Source organism: Cervus canadensis, chromosome 3, assembly GCF_019320065.1.
Source record: "Cervus canadensis isolate Bull #8, Minnesota chromosome 3, ASM1932006v1, whole genome shotgun sequence".
Classification (NCBI taxonomy): Eukaryota; Metazoa; Chordata; class Mammalia; order Artiodactyla; family Cervidae; genus Cervus; species Cervus canadensis.
Genome location: NC_057388.1, coordinates 60,021,420 through 60,048,767, shown reverse-complemented (window position 1 = coordinate 60,048,767; position 27,348 = coordinate 60,021,420). Strand labels below are relative to the sequence as shown.

General features: G+C 36.5%; 2 protein-coding genes across 5 annotated transcripts in view; both read left to right on the top strand.

The window, feature by feature from the left end:
* Positions 1–27,348, top strand: part of BBS9 (Bardet-Biedl syndrome 9) — a 461,674-nt gene that overhangs the window by 123,326 nt on the left and 311,000 nt on the right. For all 4 annotated transcript variants that reach the window (XM_043463234.1, XM_043463233.1, XM_043463231.1 and 1 more), the window contains exons 6-9: positions 5,453–5,627; positions 12,440–12,524; positions 20,519–20,702; positions 21,369–21,498. In XM_043463234.1, the coding sequence (XP_043319169.1) occupies positions 5,453–5,627; positions 12,440–12,524; positions 20,519–20,702; positions 21,369–21,498 (574 nt within the window). The remainder of the gene's footprint in view (positions 1–5,452; positions 5,628–12,439; positions 12,525–20,518; positions 20,703–21,368; positions 21,499–27,348) is intronic.
* Positions 116–1,230, top strand: LOC122438402 (prohibitin-like). Its single transcript, XM_043463236.1, is given in 3 exon segments — positions 116–184; positions 274–620; positions 622–1,230. Coding segments are annotated over 2 exon segments (795 nt in total). The 5' UTR covers positions 116–184; positions 274–300; the 3' UTR covers positions 1,097–1,230.

The following is a 27,348-nucleotide window of genomic DNA, read 5'->3' as shown; positions in this document are numbered from 1 at the left end:
AGAAAGTAATCATATGATGTATCTGTTATACAGGCCTGGAGATACAGGCTTTAATTCTGTCTGGATGGCTGTGTGTCTAGAGGTAATTCAAGTACACACACAGCATCCATACAAACTCATATAAAGTTTGAAAACTTTAGAGTCTGTGGCTGGGGAATTCATGTGGAGGTCAGAGTGGAAGCAGTTTCCTCATCTGTGTAGTCCTCTACTTCATAGGCGTTGATGTGAAGATTAAATACACAAATTGCTGTTAGAAGACTGCCTATTGTAAAGGTGTGAGTGGGTCCAGCCAAAGGAGACATGGCTGCCAAAGTGTTTGAGTCCATTGGCAAGTTTGGTCTTGCCTTAGCCGTTGCAGGAGGCGTGGTGAACTCTGCCTTGTATAATGTGGATGCTGGGCACAGAGCTGTCATCTTTGACCGGTTCCGGGGAGTGCAGGACATTGTCGTAGGAGAAGGGACTCACTTCCTCATCCCTTGGGTACAGAAGCCAATCATATTTGACTGCCGCTCTCGACCACGTAACGTGCCAGTAATCACTGGTAGCAAAGATTTACAGAATGTCAACATCACCCTGCGCATCCTCTTCCGGCCGGTTGCTAGTCAGCTTCCTCGCATCTTCTGAGCGCGTGCTGCCGTCCATCACTACAGAGATCCTCAAGTCCGTGGTGGCTCGCTTTGATGCTGGAGAACTGATCACCCAGAGAGAGCTGGTCTCCAGACAGGTGAGCGATGACCTCACAGAGCGAGCAGCGACCTTTGGGCTCATCTTGGATGACGTATCCTTGACGCATCTGACCTTTGGGAAGGAGTTCACAGAAGCGGTGGAAGCAAAACAGGTGGCTCAGCAGGAAGCAGAGAGGGGCAGATTTGTGGTGGAAAAGGCTGAGCAGCAGAAGAAGGCAGCCATCATCTCTGCGGAGGGCGACTCCAAGGCGGCGGAGTTGATCGCCAACTCACTCGCCACTGCAGGCGACGGCCTGATCGAGCTGCGCAAGCTGGAGGCCGCGGAAGACATCGCGTACCAGCTGTCACGCTCGCGGAACATCACCTACCTGCCCGCCGGGCAGTCGGTGCTCCTCCAGCTGCCCCAGTGAGGCCCACGCCTCCTGGGCCATCTGAACCACAGCCCCGAAGTTGCTCAGCACCACCTTCCTTCTCCTGCCCCAGAAATCACTGTGAAACTTCATGATTGGCTTAAAGTGAAGGAAATAAAAGTAAAATCACTTCAGATCTCTTAATTACTCAAAAAAAAAAAAAAAGTTTGAAAACTTTAATATAAGTATAGTAGATAAAGGATAGATAAAAAAATTTAAAACTGACTGAAAAACCTACTATGCATTATAAAAGAATTTGAGCATTGAGGGAATACTCTTCAAAACAGCATTAACAGGAACATCGCTTTCTCTTTAGAGATGCCAGAGTGATTCAGATGTGTGTTTAGTGAACATATGCTAAGACAATATTCAACCTAAAACGTTTCTCAGACTATTTAAAATGGTTAAATTTATTGAATCAATCTAGATGGGGTGGAGTATGTTGCAGTAATAAGCACCCCAAATCTGTTTGTTTTCTTTTAAAAACACTCCTTTGGCAAAACATTTTTCTTTTTAAAAATTGCCCTTGCTTCCATAATCAGGTACAGTAATAAGACTGCCATCAATTTCTATACAATTTCATTTGTTTTTGAGTAAAGTATTCTTTAAGCTTCAACATTTAGGTATATATACTATTTTGACCCTGTTGTTTAGTCGCTCAGTCGTGTCCGACTCTTTGTGACCCCATGGACTATATAGCCAGCCAGGCTTCTCTGTCCATGGAATTCTCCAGGCAAGAATAGTGGAATGGGTTGCCATGCCCTTCTCCAGTATTGACCCTGATATCAAGGTAATATGAAATAGTTACTATAGGACTTACTGTACACAGTAAGTATGAGTTAGAGATGACAAATCAATTAGAAGACTGACCTTTTGTTTATTCCCTTAGAGTAACTTAATTTTCCTTTGACAGAATTCTTCCCTTTGTGATATTTAGACAACAGTATATACTAATCAACACTAGCAGAATGTGAAAAATTACACCCACCGGATCTTTCTCAGATTAGAGGTACTATCAGTTCAGTTGCTCAGTCGTGTCCTACTCTTTGTGACCCCATGAACTGCAGTATGCCAGGCTTCCCTGTCCATCACCAACTCCCAGAGCTTACTCAAACTCATGTCCATCAAGTCGGTGATGCATCCAACCATCTTATCCTCTGTTGTTCCCTTCATCTCCCGCCTTCAGTCTTTCCCAGCATTAGGGTCTTTTCAAATGAGTCAGTTCTTCGCATCAGGTGGCCAAAGTACTGGAGTTTCAGCTTCAGCATCAGTCCTTCCAATGAATATTCAGAACTAATTTCCTTTAGGATGGACTGGTTGGATCTCCTTGCAGTCCAAGGGACTCTCAAGAGTCTTCTTTAACACCACAGTTCAAAAGCATCATTTCTTCGGTGCTCAGCTTTCTTTATAGTCCAACTCTCACATCCATACATGACTACTGGAAAAACCATAGCCTTGACCAGATGGACCTTTGTTGGCAAAGTAATGTCTCTGCTTTTTAATATGCTGTCTAGGTTGGTCATAGCTTTTCTTCCAAGGGGCAAGTGTCTTTTAATTTCATGGCTACAGTCACCATCTGCAGTGATTTTGGAGCCCAAGAAAATAAAGTCTCTCACTGTTTCCATTGTTTCCCCCTCTATTTGTCATGAAGTGATGGGACCAGATGCCATGACCTTAGTTTTCTGAATGTTAAATTTTAAGCCAGCTTTTTTACTCTCCTCTTTCACTTTCATCAAGGAACTGTTTAATTCTTCTTTGCTTTCTGCTGTAAAGGTGATGTCGTCTGCATATCTGAGGTTACTGATATTTCTCCTGGCAATCTTGATCCAGCTTGTGCTTCATCCAGCTCGGCATTTTGCGTGATGTACTCTTCATATAAGTTACATAAGCAGGGTGACAATATATAGCATTGACGTACTCCTTTCCCAATTTGCAACCAGTCTGTTGTTCCATGTCTGAATTTTACTGTTGTTTCTTGACCTGCATATAGATTTCTCAAGAGGCAGGTCAGGTGGTCTGGTATTCCCAACTCTTGAAGAATTTTCCACAGTTTGTGGTGATCCACACAGTCAAAGGCTTTGGCGTAGTCAATAAAGCAGAAATAGACGTTTTTCTGGAATTCTCTTGCTTTTTCCATGATTCACCAGATGTTGGCAATTTACTCTCTGGTTCCTCTGACTTTTCTAAATTCAGCTTGAACATCTGAAATTTCATGGTTCACGTACTGTTGAAGCCTGGCTTGCATAATTTTGAGCATTACTTTACTAGCGTGTGAGATGAGTACAATTATGTGGTAGTTTGAACATTCTTTGGCATTGCCTTTCTTTGGGATTGGAATGAAAACTGACCTTTTCCAGTCCTGTGGCCACTGCTGAGTTTTCCAAATTTGCTGGCATATTGAATGCAGCACTTTCACAGCATCATCTTTCAGGATTTGAAATAGCTCAACTGGAATTCCATCACCTCCACTAGCTTTGTTCATAGTGATGCTTCCTAAGGCCCACTTGATTTCACATTCCAGCATGTCTGGCTCTAGGTAAAGGATCAGACCCTTGTGGTTATCTGGGTTGTGAAGATCTTCTTTGTATAGTTCTTCTGTGTATTCTTGCCACCTCTTCTTAATGTCTTCTGCTTCTGTTAGGTTTCTAGACATATGTTAGACATACTATTTCTGTCCTTTATTGTGCCCATCTTTGCATGAAATGTTCCCTTGGTATCTCTGATTTTCTTGAAGAGATCTCTAGTCATCCTGTTCTATTGTTTTCCTCTATTTCTTTGCACTGATCACCGAGAAAGGCTTTCATATCTGTCCTTGCTATTCTCTGGAACTCTGCATTCAGACGGGTATATCTTTCCTTTTCTCCTTTGCCTTTAACTTCTCTTCTTTTCTCAGCTATTTGTAAGACCTCCTGAGACAACCATTTTGATTTTTTGCGTATTTTTTTCTTGGAAATGGTCTTGATTCCTGCCTCCTGTACAATGTCACGAACTTCCGTCCTTAGTTCTTCAGGCACTCTGTCTATCGGATCTAATCCCTTGAATCTATTTGTCACTTCCATTGTATAATTGTAAGGGATTTGATTTAGGTCATACCTGAATGGTCTAGTGGGTTTCCCTACTTTCTTCAATTTAAGTCTAAATTTGGCAATGAGAAGTTCATGATCTGATCCATAGTCAGTTCCTGGTCTTGTTTTTGCTGACTGGATAGAGACTGTACTACAGAAATCATCATCATTGTCATCTTCTCAGTATATTTTAAGAGTGGTGAATTATGTAGCTAATAGCTTTACAGCCTAATAGTAGAAAACACTTCATAATCAGTTTATAGTTTTGGGGCTTCCCTGGTGGATCAGCTGTAAAAAATCCACCTGTGATGTGGGAGACCTAAGTTTGCTCCCTGGGTTGTGAAGATCGCCTGGAGAAGGGAACTGCTACCCACTCCAGTATTCTGGCCTGGAGAATTCCATGGACTACATTGTTTAGTCCATGGGGTCACAAAGAGTTGGACACAACTGAGCGACTTATAGAATAATGCTGCTGCTGCTGCCGGGTCGCTTCAGTTGTGCCCGGCTCTGTGCGACCCCATAGATGGGCTCCCCCGTCCCTGGGATTCTCCAGGCCAGAATACTGGAGTGGGTTGCCATTTCCTTCTCCAAGGCATGCATGCATGCTAAGTCGCTTCAGTCATGTCCGACTCTGTTCGACCCCATGGACAGCAGCCCACCAAGCTCCTCTGCCCATGGGATTCTCCAAGCAAAAATACTGGAGTGGGTTGCCATTTGCTTCTCCATTACAGACTAATACTTACAGATTAATAGTAGAAAACACTTCAAAATCAGTTGATAGTTTATGATAGTCAATGATTAGTATTATTCATTATTAATTGTTTTCTCTCCCAACAGTACTCAACACTGATTTGTATAAAACTGGTATTTAATACATGTCTATGGATTTGGTGTGCTGTGTTTGACTGATGTTTAAGTCTTGTGAAAATATGGGCTGACATACTATGAAGATGAGAAATAGCCTGGTGCAGAACAGTTTATAGTTCTGATTTTGGAAAAAATGATATTTTGCAGAGTCATGACTGTTCTCAGGGATTATCTTGAGCTAGAAATTTTAGCTCATGTAAATGAAAACAAATATATTTAAAACTATAGACATGAATAATGAAAAAACTGGGAAATGTGTATACAGTGAAATATAATAATCTTATAGCTTCATTGGTTTGCATCCTAAGATTTAAGCTGCTCATTTTGCCCCTGGGGGGGAAAATTAAATTTGTGTTGAACAGCGACAAAATCATTGTATTTATAAAAAGAACATGTCATTTAATTTCCTTTAATTTTTCTTTAGGTCGTGATTTAATTTGTATCCAGTCTATGGATGGGATGCTGATGGTGTTTGAGCAGGAAAGCTATGCTTTTGGGAGGTTTCTCCCTGGTTCTCTTTTACCCGGCCCTCTTGCTTACAGTTCCCGTACAGATTCCTTCATTACTGTTTCTTCCTGCCGTCAAGTGGAAAGTTACAAGTGAGTATGGATCTTGAATCTTTGGAATCATGATTTTTTTTGTGTGTGTGTATGCTGCTGACGACAGAGGATGAGATGGTTAGATGGCATCACCGACTCAATGGACATGAGTTTGGGTAAACTCCAGGATGGTGATGGACAGAGAGGCATGGTGTGCTGCCGTTCATGGGGTCGCAAAGAGTCAGACACGACTGAGCGACTGAACTGAACTGATGCTGCTGATAAATTCTTTTCCACAAAGAGCTTGAATATTGCAAATAAAACGGAGAGTGATTTCGTTGTTATAATGTAATTGTGGTGACTTAGCAGATATAATTTACATATAAAATATTTGCAAGGCAGTATAGTGCAGAGATTGAGAGGAAGGATTTGGAGAGAGGTACATGTGGATTGAAGTCCTGATTTTGCGACTCACAGCTGTTTAATACAGTGTCCTTATCCTGAATGTAAAGGAGATAGCAACGTCTATTTCAACAAACTTGTTAGAAGGATTAAGTGTATGTTAAATTACCATGGGGTGTGTGTGTGTGTGTGTTTGTGTGTGTGTGGGTGCACGTGCACTCAGCTGTGTCCAACTTTTTGTGACCCTATGGACTGTAGCCCAGCAGGCTTTTCTGCCCATGGAATTTTCCAGGCAAGGTTACTGGAGCGAGTTGCCATTTTCTCCCCTAGGGGTTCTTCCTAACCCAGAGATGGAACCTGCATCTTTTGCGTCTCCTGCATTGGCAAATGGATTCTTTACTACTCGTGCCACGCCATAGAAAATGCTCAGTAATTATTGTGATTGTTCCCTGAATTATAAATAATAAAACACAGTGTGAATGAAAAAAACCCAGATACAAATACATATATAGAATGATTTTATAACAAAAAAAAGAATGTATGTGACAAGGGAAGAATACTGGCAAGAAATACAAGTTATTATGAATGTTTTTAAAAGAACAGTTAACAAAAGTGAAGTATGAAAATGACCCTTTTCGCTAGAAATTTTTATTGATTTTGGTGAATTGTGTTTGAGAGAGAGACCCTTTTTTCTTCTACCAGCTAAGTTTCAATAAGAATTATGGTTTTGAGTTTTGGAGGCTGTGCTTTTTGTTGGAAGAGAGCATGGGGGAAAAAAGTGTAGATATCCATTCTGGGAAAAGAAATAGTCTTGGAGAATTATAATATCTTCAGTAACTTTATTGTTGTTATCTTACTGATGGCAACATTTAGAACTTTAAACATCCAGGCAGCACTTCATTATAGCCTTTCAGTATTGTTTTTGGCCATATGATTTTTCCCAAGGCAGGAAGGAAGTATATAAATTCATCAGGCAACAGCTGTAAATTTTTGCCTCAAGTTTTATTATTGTGTATATTGCAAGTTAACATAGTTTTCCCTGGTAAGTGACCATCTATGCTTTGAGAATTATTGTTAAGGCAACGAGGATTTAAAACTCTGAAAATAAGCAAATATTTGTGACTAAGCAGAAGTTGACTGATGGAGGTAATGTATCATTATGTCATATTCCTTCTACAATGCCTATGGCTCTTGTCCAAAGGAGATGAATAAGTTGTGGCATTGCTACTGGTATTAAATAAAATATTATAATTATTTTGAGACACTGAGAAAAATATCTGTATAATTCATTCAATCCTGCCAAAACTTAAGCAATATTGAGGAGCTCTGGTTTTCAGCTTTCCACCCTAGTTCTTGCCAAATTGTGTGATACTAGCAGTGTTACACTGGGGTCACGATATAAAGATTTGAATGTCCCATGACTTACTCTTTGAAATATGTGAATAGGAATTAATTTGGTAATAACTCCAGGAGTGATTAGTTGAGGAAGCAATGTGTAGGTTTCCTTAATGTGAAGGTTTAATCTCACAGAAACTCATACTGTTTTAACTGTGGTAATTCTCCAGTATACTGATCTAATAAATTGATCTTCATCTAGAACTAAGAAGTGCACACTTTATTTATTATGTGAATCTTTTATAATGGTAAAATGCATGGGATTTATGATTATTGTGAAATGATGACAATCAAGAGGGTTTATAACATTAAGTGGTGTGTTGTATTTATATACACTTTCAAGTATAATAGGTTAAATGATAATCACAGTTTTAAATGATAATCACAGGTGTAATTTAGGATGGGAGAAAGCATGAAAACTGTAGTTTTGGTCTTTGGAGGCTTTATTAAATCTATAATCAGTTAAAAATATAATCAGTTAATATAAAAGGCTTTTAAGACATAATTCATCTTCATTTTCGATATTGATATTTAATTACTTTGAATACAGATCAGTTATGTTCAGATAGGAACTGGAGAAGGCTATGAGTCTCAAACTTTAGTGTACACCAGGGCCTCCTTTTATAAAATGTATGTTTGCTGATTCTCAAGCCCCAACCCTGTAGATCTTGATTTAGTAGGTTTAGGGAAAAGATCCAGAAATCATCATTACAAATACACGCTCCAGGTGCTTCTAATTCAGGGACACACTTTGAATGTTGTTTTTCTTTGGGAGTAAGAGAATTGTTTACTTATTTTTTTTTGGTAGAGAAGGGGCCTATGGCCATTCCCTTGCCATGTTTTTGCCAACTTGGACCGTCTTTTATTCTCTCTTTCTTTCTTTGCCAGAATGATTTAGGCAGTACATCATGATCTGTCTACCTTTTTTCTGCTCTTATTCAGCTCTTGCTTTGCATTCTGATTGACATTCAGGTCTTTCTCTTTTCAGTTGGATTTCTGCTTTTGTTATCTCTAATCTAGACTTGGAAGGGCCTTTCTGATGTCTGTTCTTTTGAAGTAGATGTTCAACAAGATCTACTTGTTAAGGAATGAAATGTTAATGTTATGTTAACATTATGGTAATGAAATGTTAATGCTAATGAATGAAGGAATGAAAAGTTTATGAGGAAACCTTCTATTTTGTTACTGGAATCTTTCGATGAAAATGATTCTCACTAGCACAATCAAGAATGTTTTAGCTATAGTTGAAATGAACATAGAAATGCTTTGTATCCAGAGCTTCCAATTCTAGTAGAATTCTACAGGTTAAATTATCAAAGTTCCCAAATCTCCTGGCACACTTTCAGGTGGCAGCTATTTTTCATCTGAAAATAAATGATTTTGGAGGGTTTACTTTTGTATTTCTGCGACACCTCAATCCATCTTTTAGTTCCTTGCTGCTGTTTTTATGATGTGATACAGAAGAGCACTAAATTATATGGTTGAGTTTGTCAATGGTGCTCTATGGGACCTGTTAAGCATTTGTGACTATTGGTTCGAAAAACATCACAGTTCACCTGGACTTGCTGTGTCTGTGATTAGTGCCTTTCTGTTCTGAAAAATATGTATGACAGTCTTTCATGAAATTTTTTTTTACATTGGACCTGATTATTCTTTCAGCACTTTCAATAAGGGAATTTTATTCTTTAGCTTATATCACTGAACACTTGAGTGATAAGAAAAAATATCCAAGTGTTTTATTTCAGAATTTCCAAGTCTGCTTGGAATTGTTCAGTTTTGGAAATAGATTTCCATGTACATTATTGATCCCAGTTAAGAGAATTTAAGAAAGAATTGTAAAATAAATGCTATTGGAAGTTTGTCATGATATAAATTTATTGCCAGTTATGTTTAGTAATAAAATCCTCTTCTGAGCTGTCTTCCAGGAAGAGAATTGTTCTGGATTTAGAAATCAGGAGTGAATTTTGGCTGTGTCTCTGCATGTTGTTTTGATGTTAATGAGACCACTTTAGGGGTTCACTTATGCCTCAGATGAAATAATAACTCTCTACAGTTATATAAGAAGCTTCAAACAGCTCAAAAGCTTTGGATTTTTGTAACAACCTCATTAATATCCATATCATCCTCTGGTAGGTTGGTATCTGCAGGAAATGAACTGCCTATATTAATTATTGCCTGAGGTTAGATCCATTAGGACTGGTCCTAATGGACCAGCTCTGGACCGATGTTTTAGTCACCAGTGCACACTATTTCTGTTATCATGAACCAAGAAGACTAAAGGAATCCTATTTGGAGGTCAGAGTGTGAGGTATAATTATTTGGCAGTTTTGAAGACCTAGGGATATTGAAGGTCATTCTCACATGGTATTTGCTGCCTATGGAATTTTTTAGCATGGTTTTACAAGGTTGAGATCTTCAGCCTCCTATCATTTATTGGTCTCATTTCCCATGACTTATTCCTCTCTGCCAGGCATCTCTCCTAAGCTCCTGCCATGGCCTTTGATGTATCTTTTATTGCTGCATGCCTTTGCATGTGTTGTTTGCTTTGCCATAATGTATTTTAGTCTTTAATAGCATGATGAGTTTTCACTCATTCTTCAAAACCTAGCTTTCTCCTCCTTAACTGATACCAAGAACGTATATATTTCCTCCACCTGTTGCAGGAAGGGGGACCCCTTCCAGGCCCCGAAACTGGGCTCTTGTCTAACACTCAGAAATGAATTGTCTGAGGAGACACATGTGCTGACAAAGCAAGGGATTTTATTGGGAAAGAGCACCTAAGTGGAGAGCAGTAGGGTAAGGGAACCCAGCAGAACTGCTCTGCCACGTGGCTCGCAGTCTTGTGTTTTATGGTGATGGGATCAGTTTCCGGGTTGTCTTTAGCCAATCATTCTGACTCAGAGCCCTTCCTAGTGGTGCATGCCTTGTTCAGCCAAGATGGATGCTAGAGAGAAGGATTCTGGGAGGTGGTCGGACAGCTGGTGTCTCCTTTTGACCTTTCCTGAACTCTTCCGGTTGGTGGTGGCTTATTAGTTCCATGTTCCTTACCAGAACCTCCTGTTGTAACACAGCTCATGCAAATGGTTACTATGGTGTCTGGCCAGGGTGGGCAGTTTCAGTCAGTGTGCTTCCCCTAACACACCCATGTTACCTGTTTTTACCATCATATTCCTTTGGTACTTAAATGCATACCAGTCAGCACAGTGCACTCTGAGTTACGCTTATTTGTTAGTATTATATATGAATCTCCTCAACTACTTTGGAAGGTCCTGATGGATATAGGTCATGTAGTAGTTTTCCCCCTTGTTAATGCTTGTATGAGATCCCTACTATATGTTTATTGAATGAATGAACTTTATATGCATTAAGCTTTCTTATTAACTGGAAGACTGATTTTCATGAATGTACTGCAAAATCTATCATAATTTATAGTCATTCTTCATTCACAGAAAATTGGAGGCTTTTTACAAATGAAATACTGCTGACTGGAATAGAATATGAGTTGATATATAATATTTGAATATTAGTGTACATTTTAGTGCTTGTTTAGATATTCTACTTTGCCTTTCTTTATTAAGGTCCCTGATGTTTACACTATCAGACATCTTTCTCTTAGACAATAGGAGCTATCTGAATATATCTCTTTACTAATTTTTCTCTTACCTATTGAAAGTGGAAAGGGATCTCTGAGCCTAAAATTTCTTCATTTGGAGTAGAATTATTACTCTAAAAATATACCATAAATTAATGGAAATAAGGGAATTTAAACTTTATTGTTTAAATTAATCATTTCTTAATTGAGCGATATTTATCAGTTGATTTGAATAATGGTTTGAGCTAAATGTTACAATTTTTTAAAAATTTATTTTATTGTATTACAATTGATTTACAATGTTGTGCTAAATGTTGCTATTGAAATACAATACTCATAGAAAGTCCTAACATCCATAATGTCCATTATTGAGAACTTATTACATACCAGATAAATTACTAGGTGATTTATCTCTGTGTATGTAGAAATCTGTATCTGTCTATTTGTCAACCTGTCAGTCAATAATCGGGTACCTTAGTGTGTATCAGATACTGGGCTGTGCTTAGTTGCTCAGTCATATCCAAGTCTTTGTGACCCCATGGATTGTAGCCCACCAGACTCCTCTGTCCATGGGGATTCTCCAGGCAAGAATACTGGAGTGGGTTGCTACATCCTCCTCTAGGGGATCTTCCCAACCCAGGGATCGAACCCAGGTCTCCCAAATGCAGTTGGCTTCTTTGCCATCTGAGGTACCAGGGAAGCCCAAGAATACTGGAGTGGGTGGCCTATCCCTTCTCCAGGGAACTTTGTGACCCAGGAGTCAAACTGGGGTCTCCTGCATTGCAAGTGGATTCTTTACCAGCTGAGCTACCAGGGAAACCCCATCAGAGACTGTACCAGACATTAAATTATTTTTCAAGTTCTTCTAACAATGCTTGAGTTCAGATTATTATTATTCCCATTTTTAGAGATAAGAAAGATTAAGACATAGAGTGATTAATTTTCAAAAATTTACTCAACTAGTTAATGGGTTAGCTGGGAATTAAACTCAGACTTTCTGGGGTCCACAGATATTAATAATGTCTACTACCACTTTTTGGAGGATGGTGGCAATAACTCATCTGGTTGTTTTGCATTATTTGTATTTTTTTCTATTTTGGGTTTTGGTACTGGATCTTTATTGAGTATTGTTATTTATCACATAAAATTCTAATGGGAGATACTTTGACATTTGGCAGAGCTATTTCCCCAGTATTGAATTTTGGGAAATATGGTTATAATTTCTGTATCATTACAGTTTTACATAGTCTTATGCCACAGTACAAATTCAGTAGAATTCAGTAGAATTCATCATTCAGTAGAATTCATTACTAAATTCATTCACTAAATTTTACAATGTTTAAAGTCAAGGAAAAGGTGATACATAAGATTTGTAGATTATATATATTTAAAAATTTAATTATATTGAGATTATGTGCTTTTAAAATAATTTACACTTTTTAACTGTAAAGTCACTTACAGTTATTCCATATCTTTTAAACAGATACCAAGTACTTGCTTTTGCAACGGATGCAGATAAAAGACAAGAGACTGAACAACAAAAACATGGATCTGGAAAAAGACTAATTGTAAGGCCTTTTAAAAATAGATAAAAACTTTAGTAATGTTCTATCTAATCACAGATGTTTGTTCAGAATAAGAATTCCTGGGAAGAAAAATTAAAGATATATGTTTCAGCCATTTTCTGTGTTAAGATTATGTCAGTGATCAAAGAATTTAGTTGGCTATTATTGAGCAATGGAGACACATGCCTACTCATGGTCACAATGTACCAGATTATAGAATTGCACCACTAGGATTATAAATGTCCAGATGGGTCACTTTGAACTGAAATGATTATAAACTAACAAAATAAAAATTTTAAAATTCCTTTAATAGACAAAAAAGTTGCTACTAGTATAAATGTATGGTGAAATATGAGTAAAAGATGAAAATTTTTTCACAGCCTGCAAAGTTTGTGCACAAACTTTGTGCACAAGTGAAAGTTTGATAACTTTGAAAAGTAATTTGAAGGAAACGTGTTTGAGTTTTATGGTTTTTGGACTTATATTTAGATATTTAATCCACTCTGAGTTTAGTTTTGTGTAAGGTATGACGAAATGTTGCAATCTCATTCTTTCACATACAGCTGCCCAGTTTTCCCAGCACCGCTTATTGAAGAAAGTGATGTGCTGCTGCCTGTGCGTGCACCAGTAATGACTGTCCCTTCCCTTAGACGTTGCTTTGGGTCTTAGCTGCCTTTATGTCTCATGACTGGGTTCTTTCCTCGGTCATGTTAGCCCTCGCTCCAGTGTGGAGCTGCAGTATGACGTAAGTGGGGCTGGAACATTCAGTTTGTTCATGGGAGAGTTGTGAAAAGCCAGTCAGCTACTCACACAGTTCTGATCTGCACTTTTTGCCCTGTTTCAGGAGTGAACAAGCATGTGCGCACTCCTTTGGGAACAGAAGGCTTTCCCCAGCCTTCCTGTTAGTCCTACCAGCACTCCAACCAGCCAAGAGGCTCGTCTTCTTTGTGGTGGACCCCAGAACTGGGGTGCCTCATATGTAGCTCCAACTGCTCACTCCCCAGGGAGGATCTCTGCCTGTGAAATCTCTCTTCTCCTCTGAGTCCGCTCCCTTGGGTACAGGTGATCGTTTCTCTTCCCTTGCTGCCTTATTATGTGTGGATCTCTCTCTCCGCCTTGGTTGTACAGGGGTCTTTCTGCCAGTTTCCAGTTATTTTTTGGTGAGAATTGTTCCACATATGGAGGTATTTCTGTTGTGTTTGATGCAGCAAGTGAGTTCTTCATCTCCCAACTCTGCCATCTTGATTTCCTCCTCTAGGAGCAGAGATCTCCTCCATCTTCTAGCTTGCTTTGTTCCCATAAGAAATCTTTCATCTTATCTTGGTTCCTTGGTACACAATATCTTTTTTCTCCATGTGTTTTTCAGTTTTTTTCTTATCACTTCTTTTGAGCAGTTAGATTATAATGTGTTTTGTATAGTTTTCTTTCATTCCTTTTGTTGGTGCTTATAGATTTGTTGAAGTTAGTGTACTTGTGAATTTATAGTTTTCATGAAATTTAGAAAATTTTTTAGCTATTCTTCAAATTTATTTTTCTCTTCTCCATCTTTTCTCCTCTTCACTCAATTACACATACATTTAGGCTACTTGAAGTTACCCTACAGGTCACAGATTTGCTCTTTGTTTTAAAAAATTCTCTTCTATTTCATTTTGGATGATCTCTACTACTATGTTTTCAAGGTCACTAATATTTTTTCTATAATGTCTAATCTGGTATTAATTCCTGTCTAGTATAGTTTCTATCTCTACAAGTTCAATTTAGGTGTTTTAAAAATATCTTCCTTGTATACTTTTTAAATTAAGTAGATATAATTTATTTAACATAAGCATTATAAACTGTATAGTATTATAAACTGTGTATAATACCGTTATTTATCTCTACATTATGGATCACATTGTCCTGTTTCTTTACATGCTTGATAATTAAAAAGAAAAACTAAAACTACTAAAATCCACATTTTGGGTGGTTCTTTCCCTGGCTTTGAGTAATTTTCCACATGAATGTTCTGATATGTACTCAGCTTATTTGTGAAGATACTTAACAGATCTGAGTTCTGTCCCTGTGCTGCTGTCTAAGTTGTTATTAGATGCCAGGATATAGTCAGTTTTACTTTGTTCGAAGCTACATACTTTTGTGTTTCTATAAATCTTGCTGCGCTTCGGCCTGGAAGACAGTTAAGTTACTTGGAAACAGTCTGATCCTTTTTGGTCTTGCTTTTGAGTCTTGTTAGGTGGGACCAGAGCGGGGCTCATTCGGGAGCTACTTGTACGCCCTCCTGAGGTACTACCCTTCTGAATGTTCTTTCCAACTCCCTGTAAATTATGAGGTGTTCCAGTCTGGCTTGTGAGCACAGGCAGTATTCCAGGCCCTGTGTAAATGCTGGGCACTGTTACCGTTAATCCTTTTGGGTGGTTCTTTCCCTGGCTTTGAGTAATTTTCTACATAAATGTGCTGATAAGTACTCAACTGAATATCTGAGAGAATTCTTAACAGGTCTCAGGGCTCTGTCCTTGTGTTGCTGTCTCTTTTTTTAGCATGCTGTCTTGTGAACTCTAGCTGCCTTGGTTTCTCTCAACTGTCAGCATTCATCTCAACCCAGGGGGCCTTGTGGGCTTTGCCTGGGTTTCTTCTGCCTGTGCCATGGCCTAAAAACTCTCTCATGGCTGGGGCAGTTATACCACTCACCTCATTTGTTTTCCGTTTTCAAGGGATTTGCTGTCTTTTGTTTTCTGATATCCAGTGCCTTGCAAACAGTTGTTTCAAACTTTTTGTCCATGTTGTGGTTGTTTTAGGTGGGACGGTAGAATTTTTTTCCTGTCACTGTATCATGGCTGGAAGTGGAAGGATTGTAAAATGATTGTTCTTAGTAAACTACTGTGCATTTTGAGACTTATTAATTTAGAATGTGGTATAATTCTTAAAGGAAATTTTGCAAAGAGTGGTGCTCAGGACCTAATAAACTGAAAGTATTTAGTGGCTGGATCGCAGCCTGTGGCCTCAGAAACTCTGCTTATCCGCTCTGAATGAATTGTCATCTCTCAGAGTCAGGGACACATCAGCCTGAGTTACAAGTGCTGACAAATATTGCTAGAATGCAAGTCTATTAAATTATAATGAGAAATGTAACTACCTTAGGACTTGATGTTCATGTCTTTTGTTCAGTAGAATCTTTCTGCATAGGTGAACCTCGCTTGAACTAAGTGATAATTGAATAATTTATGTTTTTTAAAAAACATTAAAAAAAAAAAAACATTTAAAAATTTTTGACCATGCTGGGTCTTCCTTGCTGTGCAGACTTTCCTCTAGCTGTGGCGAGTGGGGGCCACTCTCTAGTTGCGGTGGGAGGGCTTCTCATTGTGGTGGCTTCTCTTGTGGAGCCTGGGCTCTAGGATGCATGGGCTTCAGTAGTTGCATCACGTAGCCACAGTAGTTGCAGTCCTGGGGCTCTGGAACACAGGCTCAATAGTTGTGGTGCACAAACTTAGTTGTTCCATGGTATGTGGGATCTTCCTGGCCCAGGGATCAAACCTGTGTCTCCTTCATTGATAGGTGGATTCTTTTATCACTGAACCACCAGGAAAGCCTGAATGGTTTGTCTTAAAAAAAATTTTTTTTGTTGTCAAATGAATCTAGTTTAGATGAAGATAATCTGATGCATAAATGTGCATAAATGCACGTTGCCTATATGCCCTGTGCTGTCCCTCTATTCCAGATTCTTATATACACACTGATGATATTTGCCTCTCTGACTAGTCCCGTTTAGATTTCATACCTTCTTCAGATACTTTAATCCTAAAGTAGATAGATTAATACCTAAATCATTTTTTGGATGGCATGAAATTTATATGTATCTTTAATGTGACTTTTCACATCTCTTCTTTGACCTTTCGTTTGTTGATTCTTGATTCTTGCTTCAAAGCCTAACTTTGAGGGTAATCTTACTTCCTCTTTGTCCAGATGCTTTTGTATATTCATCTCACTGTCATTGCCATTTACAACATATGCCTATCATCCAAAGCTTTTCAAAATAGTATGCTTTATGTTTTCTTGATTTAGAAACATTGATAATTGATTGGGGACTGATTTCTTCTTTATATGTCAATTTTATATTCATTCCTTCATTATTTTAAGAAACATTTATTAAACATTGACCATGTTCTGAGAGATGAAGATATGAAGATACCCTGGAGGAGCTCTTATATATAGAAGATCCTATCTATACTATATAGTAGCTTGACAACTGCTCTATATATGCATATTAATATTTTCAAAACTGTTTCAATATAAAAACATATTTATAGCAGTATTGACTGTAGGTTTTGTTGATTTTTAAATTTGATTTGCAAAGTAAATGCAACAGCTTTCTTACCAAAAAATTTTAGTAGAGCAGATATCTTCTTTATGTGTATTTTTTCCAATAAGCCATGGATCCTCCCCTTCCTGACAGGACCTTTATACAGGCAGCTTATTTTGCATGTGATATTCTTCCACCTCTTCTCTACCTGCCTTTTTTCTCTTTAGCTTTATTGAAGTATAATTGACAAATAAAATTATGTAAACCTACTGTGTACAGTGAGATGTTTTGATATATGTATAAATTGTGAAATGATTACCAGAACTAAGCAAATTAACTTATCTGTCCCCTCATGTGTATATACATATATATGTGTGTATGTGTGTGTGTGTGTATATGTGTATATATATATATTTGTGGTAGGATCATTAAGATCGCTCAATAAATTTTGAGTATACAATACAGTATTATAACTATATGTACATTAGATCTTCAGAACTAATTCATCCTGCATAACTGAAACTTTGTACCCCTTCACAAGTATATCCTCATGTCTCCCATACCCCAGACCCTGGAAGTCAAAATTCTACTCGCTGCTTCTATTATTTTGACTGTTTTAGATTCCACAGATAAGTGAGATCATACAGTATTCATTTTTCTGAGCCTTACTTATTTCACTTAGCATAATGTCTTCCAAGTTCATCCACGTTATTGTAAATGGCAGGATTTTTTTCATTTTCAATTCAGTTCAGTCACTCAGTTGTGTCTGACTCTTTGTGACCCATGGACTGCATCATGCCAGGCTTCCCTGTCCATCACCGCCTCCTGGAGCTTGCTCAAACTCATGTCCATTGAGTCAGTGCTGCCATCCAGCCATCTCTGTCGTCCCCTTCTCCTCCTGCCTTCAATCTCCCAGCATCGAGGTCTTTTCAGATGAGTCAGTTCTTCGCATCAGGTGGCCAAAGTATTGGAGTTTCAGCTTCAACATCAGCCCTTCCTGTATCCTGTTTTCTTTAACCATTCATCCATCATTGGAAGTTAGGTTGATTTCATGTTTTGGCTATTGTGAATCATGCTACAATGAACATGGGATGGCAGATATCTCCTCAATATTCTGTTTTCACTTCCTTTGGATATGTACCCAGAAGTGGGATTGCTGGGTCATATGGTAGTTCTATTTTTAATTTTTTGAGGAATCTCCATATTGTTTTCCATAGTAGATGTAATGTTTTATATTCCTACCAGCAGTATACAGGGTTTGCTTTTCTGCACAATCTCACCAACACTTATTATCTCTTTTCTTTTTGATAATAACCATTCTAAAAGATATAAGGTGATATCTCATTGCATTTCCCTGATGGTTAGTGTTGGTGAACATTTTTTTTCTTTTTTTATTGGTGAGCATTTTTTAATATATCTATTCGTCATTTGTATCTCTTATTTTGAGAAATAAGACATTTAGGTCTTTTGCCCAGTTTTAAATCAAGTTTTTTTTTTTTCCCTTTTTTTTTTTTTTTTTGCTGTTGAGCTGTCTGATATTAACTCCTTATTGGATATATTTTCTCCCATTCCATAGATTGTCTCTTCACACTACTGATTGCTTCCTTTGCTGTGAAGAAGCTTTTTAATTTTTTGATTGAATAAAAGACTTTAAATTTTTAGTGCTTTACAGTTTTCAAAAGTTTCCACATATATGATTTCATATAATCCCATAATAAGCTTTCTCTCTTTTTTTCCCCTGTAGAAGCTTTTTAGTTTGATGAAATCCCCTTTCTCTATCTTAATGTTGTCTGTACTTTTGAGGTCATATCTGAAAAGTCATTGAGCTTTTCCCTATGTTTCTTCTAATGATTTTACAGCTTTAGTTCTTATATTTAAGTCTTTAATCTATTTTGAATTGGTTTTTGTATATAGTATGAGATAGGGGTTCATTTTCATTCCTCTGCATGTGGATATCAAGTTTCCCAACACCATTTTTTGAAGATACCATCCTATTCTGCATTGTATGTTCTTGGTACCTTTGTTGAACATGAGTTGACTGTAAATGCAGAGTTTTATTTCTCAGCTCCCTGTTCTGTTCCATTGGTCTAGATGTTTTGTTTTTTTATGACAGTTCCATGCTGTTTTGACTAGAATAGTTTTGTAGTGTATTTTGAAGTCAGGTAGTATGATGCTTCCAGCTTTGTTCTTTTTGCTCAAGATTGTTTTGGCTATTTGGTGTCTTGTGGGTTCACATGAATTTTGCACATTTTTTTATTTCTGTGAAAAATGCCTCTGTAATTTTGATAGGGATTTGCATTTGTAGATCACTTTGAGTAGTTTGGACATTTTAATGATATTAATTCTTCTAATCCATGAATATGGCATATCTTTTTATTTTAACTCTTCAATTTATCTTGTCAATATTTTATAGTTTTCAACATACAGATCTTTACCTCCTTGATTATACTTATATGAGTGTTTGAATTGCTAAATAGTTAATATCACATGGTTCAGTTCAGTTCAATTAAGTCGCATATTCATGTCAAGCTCTTCCCTGTCCATCACCAACTCCCAGAGCTTACTCAAACTCATGTCCATTGAGTCGGTGATGCCATCCAAACATCTTATCCTCTGTCATCCCCTTCTCCGCCTGCCTTCAGTCTTTCCCAGCATCAGCGTCTTTTCTAGTGAGTTGGCTCTTAGTGTCAGGTGGTCAAAGTATTGGAGTTTCAGCTTCAACATCAGTCCTTCCAATAATATTCAGGACTGATTTCCTTTAGGATGGACTAGTTGGATCTCCTTGCAGTCCAAGGGACTCTCAAGAGTCTTTTCCAACACCACAGTTCAAAAACATCATTTCTTCGGTGCTCAGCTTTCTTTATAGTCCAACTCTCACATCCATACATGACTACTGGAAAAGCCATAGCCTTGACCAGACGGACCTTTGTTGGCAAAGTAATGTCTCTGCTTTTTAATATGCTGTCTATGTTGGTCATAGCTTTTCTTCCAAGTAGAAAGCATCTTTTAATTTCACGGCTGCAGTCACCATCTACGGTGATTTTGGAGTCCCCCAAAATAATGTCTGTCACTGTTTCCATTGTTTCCCCATCTATTCCCCCATGAAGTGATGGGACCGGATTCCATGATCTTAGTTTTCTGAATGTTGAGTTTTAAGCCAATTTTTTTCACTCTCCTCTTTCACTTTCATCAAGAGGCTCTGTAGTTCTTCTTCACTTTCAGCCATAAGCGTGGTGTCATCTGCATATCTGAGGCTATTGATATTTCTCCCAGCAATCTTGATTCCAGCTTCTTCTTCCAGCCCAGCGTTTCTTATGATGTACTCTGTGTATAAGTTAAATAAGCAGGGTGACAATATACAGCCTTGATGTACTCCTTTCCCCATTTGGAACCAGTGTATTGTTCTGTGTCCACTTCTAACTGCTGCTTCTTGATCTAGATACAGATTTCTCAAGAGGCAGGTCAGGTAGTCTCTTATTCCCATCTCTTTAAGAATTTTCCACAGTTTGTTATATCACATGGTAAAAGTGGCAAAAACTACTAGAGTCTACAAAATATAAAAAATATGGTAATAGAAAAAAATGAATGAGGATTAATCTTTATGTCTGCTTTGTTGTAAAGCATTTCTTAATTGTATTAATATCAAAGTGAATGAAATGTTATATTTTTAGCAACCCAGTTGATCATAAGTTTTCCCTTGCAGGTAGATTGGACTCTAAATATTGGAGAACAAGCCCTTGATATATGTGTTGTGTCTTTCAATCAGTCAGCATCTTCTGTTTTTGTTCTTGGTGAGAGAAACTTTTTTTGCCTTAAGGATAATGGACAAATTCGATTTATGAAGAAACTTGATTATAGCCCAAGTTGTTTTCTCCCATATTGCTCAGGTGTGTAGAAGGATTTTCTTTTATCTTTTCCATATGTCATGACTATGTTATATACACCAGAAAAAGCCAAAGTCACTCACATATTTTTTAAAGAACTAGGAGAATAGTTTTATACTGAACATGTAATGGAAATTTTAGCTTTTAATGTTTGAATAGAGGTTTGATATAAAGCACACATTTGGTTTTGTCAGTCATTTTACTTTGTACAAAATGACTTGTAGAATTGGCCTCAGGTATATAATACTGCTTTCCAAGATGTGGCTATTCAAGATGCTTCCAAGAGAACATCAGACTCTTTTATAAGGAGAAATGAGCATAGTAATGACTCATAGAATTACTTGTCTGTAGTGAAAGTCTAATAAATCAATAGCTTAAATATGTTAAATATATTAATCAAGTTCATCCTTTTTAGATAAAATGCAAAAATGTTGGCCACACTAGTTATAGTTTCTCTAGTTATATATATAATTTTTATGTATTTATAAATGATTTAAAAAATTTTGATACTAGTACCTTGAAATTGAAAAACAATGTTTTATTATTTAAATCTTTATGCATTAAGTCAAGATATTATATTAATTTGTATCATAAATCCTCTAAAAGGAATGTAAAAACTGTTGAAAATGATTTTTTTCTTACTATTCCTTTTCTATCTTCCATCCATAGTTTCTGAAGGAACAATAAATACTTTGATTGGAAACCATAATAGTATGTTGCATATTTATCAAGATGTGACACTGAAATGGGCCACTCAACTTCCCCATGTTCCTGTAGCAGTAAGAGTGGGCTGTTTACAGTAAGTGGTTTAATTTATCAAGGAATTCACTAAAAGTTTTATGAAAGAATTTTTTATTTTATGAAATTTTTTATTTTATGAAACAATCATGAAACAGTGATTTTACTAAAAAATAACAAGTGATGTTGAATATCAACAATGAAGATAAAATATAAATTTTATTAGAAAGAAAGTGAAAGTGTATTCACTCAGTCATGTACAACTCTTTGAGACCCCATGGACTGTAGCCTACCATGCTCCTCCGTCCATGGGATTTTCCAGGTAAGAGTACTGGAGTGGATTGCCATTTCCTTCTCCAGAGGATCTTCCCAACCCAGGGATTGAATCCAGGTCTCCTGCATTGCACACAGACGCTTTACCGTCTGAGCCACCAGGGAAGTCTTTATTAGAAAAGGAGAATATAAAAAAGCTTTAATTAGCATCTTTAATCGTCTTTATTTAGTATCTCTAGCAAGATATTGTTCATAAGTTTAAGATTTCAAGAAAATAGTTTACCTGATAGATTATTTTCTTTAAAATAGAAGAGAATTTCTTTAAGCATTTAATGAATCTCATTTAGAGATCACTTATTATTAGACTGTGAGGATGTTACACTTCAAGGCTTGTTTCAGAACTTACTGTGTCAAATGGTGCAGAATTGCTTACTGAACTGAACTGAACTGATGTGTTTAAGACAGTGTTGATTTTTTTTTCAATTTTTTAAATTGGAGTATAATTGCTTTACAGTGCTGTGTTAGTTTCTGTTGTACAACGAAGTGAACCAGCTATGTGTCTACATATATATTCCCTCCCTTGGAGCCTCCCTCCTGCCACCCCCACCCCATCCCAGCCCTCTAGGTCATAACAGAGTGCTGAGTTAAAGATCCTTAGTAAAGATCCTTAAAAAGAAAAAGCTGTTGAGACATAAAGGAATGAACTTTAGTAATGGGATGGAAATCTGGGTACAATCCTGCTGCATGTGGGGGGTGGGGTTAGACGTTAGGGCAGCAGTTTCTCTTGATGGTGCCAGGAGGAAGCCAGACAGCTTAAGTTTTAAATGGGGGCCTTTTTGCATTTAAAATGAAAGACAAAATTCGTGTTTTAACATGAACTCTACAAAATCTATCAAAAATAGCAATAGTTTGTCAGTATATGAGGCAAGATCTTGACAAACTCCTTAACATCTCAGATTATGTTTAGAATTAAAAATCTCGATAAATGATAAAAATCTCGATAAAACCAGCTTTCTATAGAGCTTCATGGATTCCCAGATCTACTCAGTTCTGCTTATTTAGATAATTTTATTGAATGTTTAAAAACCATATGGAGAATTTGTCAGTGATGCTCATAGTATCTGATCAGTGTGACTAATCCCCCCAATTTAAGAAGCTGAATGTAGAATATTACTGTGGAGGCTCTATGAAAGTCCTTTATATTTATATTAATGGTTATTCTGAAGCTTACATATTGGAAAAATGAAAACAATGTTTTGAAAACATTGAATATTTTAAAAAGAAATTGCTTCTCATATTTTCTGAGAAAATGCTGTGCACTTAGCACAAATTACAGTTCTTTTGTGTCTGAAGAAAAATTTAAAATCTTGAGGTTAGCTTTTTCAAAGTCTCCCAGGTGGTCTTTTTTTTTTTTTTCTTCAGATGGTCTTTTAAGTTCAACCAAACACTCAGATTCACCAGACATTTTATATCGGTTTTACTTACAAGGATTTAGAGCAGGAAAAATATCTTGCCAGCAGGGCAGTATCAAGTATTTCTCTTCTGGGAGAGTAATTCTTGCCACAGTTCCTGTATCCACTCAAGAGCTGTTCTGTCTGGCTCCCCAGGTGACAGACAGCTCAGGTGCAAGAAGACAGTCACACTGGTGGGTGTGTGACCCGTCCTGGCTTAGAGTCTCAGCGCCCCTAGGAGCCAGTGTCTTTAAATACTACAAACTCATTGTGGTTTTTGTGTGTATGTGGGCCATGGGAGAGTAATGGGTAGAAAGACCTTACTGAGATAACATCTTTAGCTGAAATACTTACATTACACTTGTAACTTGTATTTACAAGGGATGTACCTATTTTAAGAGTTACCATACTCATAGAGAAACTCAGAGATATGGTTTCTCCACAGATATTTATGGTTAATTTAGAGTTTCTGGTCCAGTTGCAACTTACAAGTCAAGGGTCATATAATAACTGAAAATATCTTGAGGGAGGAATCAAATTTCTATATAGTGTGTGCTGCAAGATGCTTATATTCAAAATTTGTCTGTCAGACCTAAATGTAGGTATTTGTAAGTGAAATTTCCTGTTTCTTATAGCTTTTTAAAGATCATAATTATAAATAATTAAGCGCAACTATTACCATTCATAATTTCCAGTTAATACATGGTAATAATTCCTAATTATTCATTGGAAGATTTTTCTTACTTTTATGCACTTTAACGTAAAAGTATAGGATTAGACTGAAAGAATTTCATTGTAATTTTTAGTAGAATTTGAAAAATTTGTTACTGAATTAACTATGGCATATCTGTATTTAGAAGGTATTATTTGAAGCTAGAACACTTAAATAACTTTATTTCTGCTTTTTATTACCTTGAGGGTTAAACTCTTTTAGGAGAAGCTTCCTTGGCTTAATGTGTTTATTTGTAAAGGAAATTGCTGCTATTTTAATATGTTTCTTTTCAATGAATAAGAAATATTGGATTTGGATCAAGTTGGTGCAATTATACTTAATAACAGCATTTTCTTCAGAAACTAGGATGCTTAATTTCCTCCCACCTCCTCCTACTTGGCAGTCTTGGTCCTGTCTACCTTGTTCATTATAAACCAATTTAAAATCTGTCTGGGTTTCCTACTCTCTTTTCAGGATAAATAGCACTCTTGACTAGAGTTTTTTAGTCTAATTCTTTTAATTTTTGTTTGTTATACGCTAGGAATGTGAAATGAATATACAGTGTACAGAATCAGAAGAGCCCAAATGTGATAATGTTCTTTAAATTCTTAGCTGTTACTATTTTCCTCTCATTGCATGAAGTAGCTATGGAAGCCTGGCTGAGTATCTTACCTCTGCTACGGTCAGTTTCCCAAATGGCAAATAAAGATCATTGTTTATCAGTAACGTTATTCTCTCCAGAGATATGAAATGTATCTAAGAGTGGAAGTCTATTTGAATGGACGTTCAAAGTGATGGGAGCCTTTCCAGACTTTAGCTGGCAGCCACAGCCATTGTGCTTTAAAATCTTGTTACAACTCATTTTGTAGTATAAACAATTTGGTCTAGTACTGTGTTTTTCTTCCTAGACTGTATTTCATTATAGTAACTTTTTATAACCATTGGTATTTAACGTTTTATTCTTTAGCTTTCATTGATATAGTATTACTAACCAGAATGTTTTTTATTTCTTTTCTGGATTTTCAGATTTACTCTTTGAGTCCTAACAATTCACATAAATAAGCCTTTTCTTTCTACCCTGATCTCCTTCTTTGACTCTCTGGAATATTCATAGTTTGTTGGTGACTGCTCTTTGCTTTTCCTCACTCCTTAATTTGATCATACACTGTTTTAATGTAGGGACTTGTTCTGCTTTTGCATATCACATTGAATAATCAGTCAGAAAGCTGAACATATGGTATATGCTTGGTAGATACATAAAAGCCATTGTGCTTTGGGTGTGTCAGGATAAGGGGTGGCTAGAAAGACCTTATAAGGGTTTTTCATTTAAAACCCTTTTTAAATATGAAAAAATTGAGACTCATAGATAGGATATTGTTTTCTTTGAAGACATTTAGTAGAGATTTTAAATTTCAAAGAGACTTTTTCTTTCATTTTTAGTCCAACATTTGCGATTAATTTGTCTTTTTTTCTGCTTTGTGGTTTGTAGAAAGAATGTTGGCCTATATATACACTTTTTGCTATGTTATATTTTTAATGATTTCCTTTGTGGCTTAATATTCCACATAATATTTGTAAATATTCATGGAAGTAGAATGGAGAATATATTGTGACTTTCAGAGCCTGTGCAATCTTATTGATATTTTACACTTTTAATCTGTTTTAACTCAGGAGTGGAATGTTTGCATTACATTACTATATTTTCTGTAAATTTTTTGTTGACTATCTAAATATTTTTGACTTATATAATCTAGTTTTATGTATTCAGCTTATGTTTGTGATATTTATTTTACTTTATTTTTTGGTTAGTTTAAAAAATTTTGCCCATATAAAGTGATCTTTTTTTGTGTGTGTGCTTTCATTAAAAAAAATTTTTTTTTTCTGTTTTGTTTTGTTTGCTTTGAGTTCACTTTGTTATTAATTACTGGCATGCTATTGTCTATGGTTTTTTAACCTATAACTTTATTTCAGGTGTATCTCTTATAAACAGAATTTGATTGGATTTTTCAAGCCATTTTGAAGGCTGTTGTCTTTTAATCCGTTTAAAATTGCTACATTTGATGTATTTTGTCATTTTTCCTCTTCTGTGATATTCCCTATTTTCTTTGGTTTCCATTTCTTGTATGTGAGTTGTGGTTTCTTTGCACTTGGATTCTTCCATGTATTAGATATTACATACACATACATATCTCTTTATTTTTATCAGCTATAAATTATTATTGTTAAATTAGTCTAATGGTTTTTTAAGAATGTTTTAATTGTTTTTACTTTTTATTTAGACAATATAATGACTTTAATATATTTTTTCTATGTCTATTAAAGATTGTGAATCTTTTTATTTCATGAATTATAGTTTTTTTTACTTACTAATTTTGCTTCATCTCTCAACTCTCAGGATGATTTAATGTTCCCCAAAATGGTACAAGGTGTTATATTGTATGGTAAAAATTTTTCATCACATTTCCTCTCGTACTTTATTGATGTTGCTCCTTTAATTTTTAAAAAATAATTTTTGTGAAAAAATAACTGTGATTTTTGTAAAAAGTATAGAACTGGGTGCACTATTTAAGATTCAAACATTATCTGGAATTCCCTGGCAGTCCAGTGGTTAGGACTTAGCACTTTCACTGTCGTGGGCCTGGATTCGATCTGGGAACTGAGATCCTGCAAGGCATGCAGTGTGGCCAAAAAAAAAAAAAAAAAAAAAAAACAAAAAACCCAAACAAAAAACAAAAAGAGAGAGATAAAACTTAAACATTATTGAAAGGTACAAGTAAGAAAACCAAAAATAAAACTAACAGCTGTTCCACCAAAGTTGTTCCAATCTTACCATCAGGAATTAACATTTGTTAGCACCTATTAAACATCAAGCCTGATATTTTCGTCTAAGTGTTAGTAACTCAGTCATATCCGACTCTTGCTGTGTCCAATTCTTTGCGACCCCATGGAATGTAGCCTACCAGGTTTCTCTGTCCGTGGAATTCTCCAGGCAAGAATACTGGAGGGAGTTGCCCCTTTTCTGGGGTATCTTCCTGACCCAGTGATCAAACCTGGGTCTCCTACACTGCAGGCAGATGCTTTACCATTGAGTCACCATTTTTGTCTACAGATTTGCCAATTCAACAGAGAGTAAAATTCACAAACTAGAATCATGTTTTTATATTTAAATTTATATTCTAACAGAAAAAGGAGCTAGATAAAATGGAAGGAATAAATTAATTTTACATAAATATTTGTTCACAACAATATATTTCAGTTTCTAAAAGAACCCACCTGAAGAATAGAAAAAAAAGTAAAAACTTGATATTTCAATTTTTTAAAGTGGAATTTCCATTTTTGGCAGTGCCCACTGACTCTTGTTATAAAAAATAAAAGCAGCATATTTATTCTTTCTTCTTCATCTCTTCTTACTGAACTCTGACACTGTTGGTAACTTAATATTATTTATTTTGTCACAGTTTAAAACATCACATGC